Source organism: Tachysurus vachellii, chromosome 22, assembly GCF_030014155.1.
Source record: "Tachysurus vachellii isolate PV-2020 chromosome 22, HZAU_Pvac_v1, whole genome shotgun sequence".
NCBI lineage: Eukaryota > Metazoa > Chordata > Actinopteri > Siluriformes > Bagridae > Tachysurus > Tachysurus vachellii.
The window spans coordinates 905,001-910,000 of NC_083481.1; the positions used below are offsets into that span (position 1 = coordinate 905,001).

The following is a 5,000-nucleotide window of genomic DNA, read 5'->3' on the forward strand; positions in this document are numbered from 1 at the left end:
AAGTGACACAACATTGAGAGTAACAAACAGCTGCAGCGCCAGAATCGAATAAACCTGAAAATAAAAGAACAAACCAGACGCTCAGGAAGTCGAGTGTTAATGTGTTAATGTGTTAATGTGTTAATGTGACACACCAATAAAACAGAATCTGTTTGATGATAAAGATGAATGTCTGAAACTGAATCAGTTCTCATTAAAAAAGATCAAACATTTATAAACTAAATAAAGTGCAAAACATTTATTGATGATGTAATGAAATTGAATCAAATATATAAAATGAAAAAGGTTTATTATTATTATTATTATTATTATTATTATTATTATTATTATTATTATTATTATTATTGTATGATACTGAATATATAAAATAATATACAAGAAAATATTAACATTAATTTCAATGAAGTTCGTTTAAAATAAATTACACAAATAAAATTAATTAAATTAATGAAAATAAATTGAATAAATAAATATATTATTTATTTATTAATAAATAAATCTTTATTAGAATCTTTACCTTTCGCACAAAAACACGTCTGATGTTTTTATCGTCCCATAAAAATGTCCCATCACTATAACAGTAACCAGGACATCCTGCAAAAAAACACCAAAATATTATTATTTTTACAATTTATTCAATTTCTTTATGGCAGTAATTGTATTACTCTGTATGTTCTTTGTTATCAAAATAATTTTATTATAATATATGGTAGTAGCGTACTTTAATGACATTTAACCAGTAGAAAATAAATCTCTTAAATCAGACATTTTTGACAAATTTGCATAAAAATTATGGGCAAATTAATACAATTAAATAAAAATAACATTTTTTCCAGAGACTTTAAGCCGTTCTTTTAAATTCACCTGGAATCAGTAATAATTTTAATTATTAACAGAATTTTCTGTTTTATAAGATGAATATATAGAGTTATATAATTGTATTTTTTTGTAATTAATAATTAATAAACTGTTATTACAGTTATAAGTATTATAAATTAACTATAAACTATAAATTATTTAAATAGATGTTTATCATATTTTTTGGATGTTGATTTAATAAAGCTTTTTAATTATTAGTTTAACCTAATAATAACAATCATGAGAAAAGAAAGAATTAGAAATAGAATTCTAGTTTGTGTGTTTGTTACCTGCGTTAGCTTCTTCATAGCTTGGAGGTAAATTCCCAGCTACAGTGGCGTCTGAGGGTGAGACCTAGGACGAGAACAAACAAACTAAAGTGTCTTATACACACAAGCACGCAGCTCTAAACATGAAACAAGTGCAAAGTTCTAACACTGAATAAGTCAGTGAGTTATTAAGTAGTTTATTTTAACACAAACACTGATTTTTTTAAAAATCTGAAGCTAATTATAACTCTAGTGTTAATGCTTCAGTCTGTTTACACCAGAAATCAGATCTAATTAGAATAATCCTGCTTTACTCTTAACATGTTTATCAAATCTATTCATAATAACCAAGATTATACTTTAAAAGTCTTTACTGTGTTTTATTCTATGATGCTGAATCTATGGTGTTTTTGTGAAATGTATAAAACGTTTGACATTTTGCTAAATAAAGAAACAAACAAAACAAAAAACTTTAGCATTAAACTGAAATTTTGAAGCGTCTCCTTAAGATTTTATTAAATGGCAAGTTTTGATTTCTATTTTCATATGGATTTAAACTTTCTATTGTAACAAATAATTATCCAATTTTTCACACACTGTAATATTTTGATGTCTGATGATATTTTAGCGAAAACAGCTTTACCTTCTTCTGTGTCATGTTTCCTGTTGATTTTTTGCCTCCTTTTGAAAAAGAATTATAATTAATTTTTCTCTGCGTTTTATTTATCCATAATCCAGCGTTTGTTCTCAGACTCGTTCTGCAGTCTGTACCACCAGATTAACTCAGACTTTTATTCAATCCTACTACAATAATCCCTCACGAACAGCACCCCCTGTTCCCAGAGTCAGTGGTTCACTCCATCTGCATTAACAGCAGACAAGAATGTACCACTTCAACAAAAAAGGGGGGAGATTTGTATTAATCTTCTGAATATATTCCTTAAGAACTATTAAAGTAGAACAGGAGGATCAACTAAAACAGAACACAGAAGAGGATGAGATCATCTGTAGAAAGATCTGGAAAAGTCTCAAAGTAGCAGGTAAGCTAACGTTAAATTCCTCACAGGTTCAAGGAGAGAAAAGAAACTAATGAGAGGTTGTGTTGAGATCGACACTCCTACACATGCTCGTTCACTCAGATCCGTTCTACAGGGTTCTTTAAGGGTTCTTTATTACTTCACTGGATAAGTAAGAGATTTTGTTCTCCTTAAAGGGCTCTATGAAAACTCTTTTCCCCCCTAAGACTATCTACTAAATACATTTACCAAGATGCTAAATGCTAAAGGTTCTTCATTAATTATCCAACAAACTCCTTTAAAGCTCCATTAACACCAGAGTGTGTACAGTAACTGAGTGTGTCTGGTACAAACTTGCTCATTGCTGGAAACTGTCAGGAGTTTCACATTAAGCTAAACTGTCTTGGTTCCTGATGGGTTCTTTAAAGGTTCAGTGGATAATTAATGGTTCTTATCTAAATCATGAACTGGTTCTGATCAGGAAACCTTCTGTAGGGTTCGTGTTTTCATGATTCCTCCAGAGAGATGATTGAGAAATTCTAAAACTAAGTTCTAAAGTTTTTATAACCAACATGCAGATATTACAGTATTTTACAGTAAACTGGTGTAACTGGGACAGTAGGGGGCACTGCTGTGCACTAATAACCATTCAATTACTAGTGGAACTTTAAAAAAGTTGGAAAAATAAAATGAGAATCTGGATTCTAGATATAGGTTATGGAATAAATCATTTATTTATGGAATAAATACGATGCATTTTGCTTTTTATTTAGTTTTCATAAACAAATTCTTTGCAAAAAAAAAAAAAAGTCAGTGTAGAAATAATTTTTTTTCTCATTTGGAAATTCCTACTTTATCATAATTTTTGTTTAAAATTTTCAGATTTAAAAATGACTAACAGAAATAAAATAAAAAAATATATATATACATTCTGTTACGTACTTTTGCTTTCTATGTTGCTCGTGTGTTGTAATAAATTTGATAAAATGAAGCAAACTGAGAAAATTCTGGTTCTGAAATGAAGACCAAACATGCAGAAAAAACTGATGATGTAATCTTGTTTATTATTATTATTATTTTTAACTCTGTTGAAGATTATAACAATAAAACCTTTACAAAATATACAGGCAAGGCGATCGTGATAAGAATTAAAACTTTAATATCACAGGATGTAACTTGTTCGTTTGTAGAAGAACAACACTGATAATATATAATAGATTTTATTTTACTAAAGACACTAAAAATAAGGCCTTCGTTTTCCCTTCTTATAGATTTTCTATAAATGTAAATTATATAACAGACAACAGTCCAGTCATTCGGACTCACAGAAACATAACACAAATACAAAATGTACAACACACACAAGACAAAATGAAAACATTCCTCGATACACAATTCCTGATTAAATTACGCTCTGAGGTCCAACAGTCGTGATTCAGTGACATGAAGCAGCACAAATAAAGTGTAGTCTTTAAATTGACAAGAAAATTTGAACAAAGAAACAGTTTGATATTAAAAAAAAGCTAAAGGTTGAGTCACAAACCTCAAAAAATGTATAATGTGAAGATTCAGAGAAAAGGAAAAAAAATCGTAATGTGAATATTAAATATGCAAATTTAGTACAAATTTCTGCTCACTATCACATGATAGCTTCCAAATTTTAAAGCTTGTTTCTATGCAGAAAGTTCAGCTAGCGTCATCATTCTTGGTTTTAATATGATGTACTGCTTAGCGTGACGTTCGCTAGCTTGTTATTTGAATTTAGTAGCGAGCCAAATTTACCAGCCGCTTGTATATGAGAGCGAAACTAAAGCTATTTAACAGGAAACATCAGCACAGTGTTGTGTGTAAGTATCTGATTAGCATAGCTAATGTGGATAAATAATAACATAGTGTGTATTTAAGGCTAAAATCAGTCCATCAGTTTCCTCCTTTGTTTTAGGAGGAAATGATGACTTGGACTGAGGGAAAAATTGTCCAAAGGGGCTGAATGTAGAGAAAGTCTGAGGAGCTCCTGGGTCCTAAACCATGTCTAAAGTCATGTCTGAAGTTCTGGCTTTAGTTTGAGACAGATTTGTAGCTACACTAGGGATAAATTAGCCTCGTAGCATCAGAGGACAATAATACAGTAGAAACAAATTTCAGACAACTAAGACATTTCAGATGATCCACTAAATTTTCTACAGAAGTAGATCTGTAGGTTTTAAAAATAGATAAATATTCAATTAGACCTGTGACAATTCTACAATATCGTGGAAATATCAAAATAAAACCTAAGGCAGAATCATTTGGGTCCTTTTTCAAAACGTCAATCGAAAACGGTTTGAAAATACAAAAACACATGGTGTGAAATGGTTTACATGGTTTACGCTAGCTGCCTGTTTCAGAGCTAACATGTGCCTAGACGTTTCCATGGCTACTAATCTGCTAACTAACTAACTAACTAACTAACATAATGCAACCTAGCAGCCCAGCTAACACTTTCACACTAGCAGAATGTTTTCTCAAAAGTTGCTGAACGTTATTGAGCTGAAGTCCCAGCAATGCTGCTGCAACATTTTAAGTTGGCTGTGGTCTTTAAAAACAACACAAACCATCATCACACTCACAGAGTATTAAAGGACACGACTGTTGCTTAAAGGTTACAGTTAAACCTTCATAGAACTTCTGACTGTTCTACAAACATTCTCGGTTAGCGTGTAGCTGAGCTGCTGGTATCGAAGCTAAGACATTAGAAAGTGATTTTACGTAAATAAATATCACATTAACACAAAAGATGAAGTTCACACCAGAAACACAGCCGAGGTCCTTTTACACATAAACATCTGTTAAGAACAACAGGTAGAAAGATTTCTGA

At 30.7% G+C, this 5,000-nt stretch overlaps 2 protein-coding genes across 3 annotated transcripts in view; both read right to left on the reverse strand.

The window, feature by feature from the left end:
* The window catches only part of faim2b (Fas apoptotic inhibitory molecule 2b), a 5,352-nt gene extending 3,469 nt beyond the window's left edge, over nucleotides 1-1,883 (reverse strand). The window contains exons 1-4 of the mRNA XM_060858409.1: nucleotides 1,771-1,883; nucleotides 1,149-1,212; nucleotides 518-594; nucleotides 1-54 (exon numbers count right to left, since the gene is read on the reverse strand). The exon at nucleotides 1-54 is cut by the window's left edge and continues 11 nt beyond it. Of these exons, the coding sequence (XP_060714392.1) occupies nucleotides 1-54; nucleotides 518-594; nucleotides 1,149-1,212; nucleotides 1,771-1,785 (210 nt within the window). The 5' untranslated portion in view covers nucleotides 1,786-1,883. The remainder of the gene's footprint in view (nucleotides 55-517; nucleotides 595-1,148; nucleotides 1,213-1,770) is intronic.
* A 1,304-nt stretch (nucleotides 1,884-3,187) lies between these two features.
* Nucleotides 3,188-5,000, reverse strand: part of LOC132837844 (nuclear receptor subfamily 1 group D member 2-like) — a 19,004-nt gene continuing 17,191 nt past the window's right edge. For both annotated transcript variants that reach the window (XM_060857749.1, XM_060857750.1), the window contains exon 9: nucleotides 3,188-5,000. This exon is cut by the window's right edge and continues 337 nt beyond it. The gene's annotated coding sequence lies outside the window, so the exon portion shown is untranslated.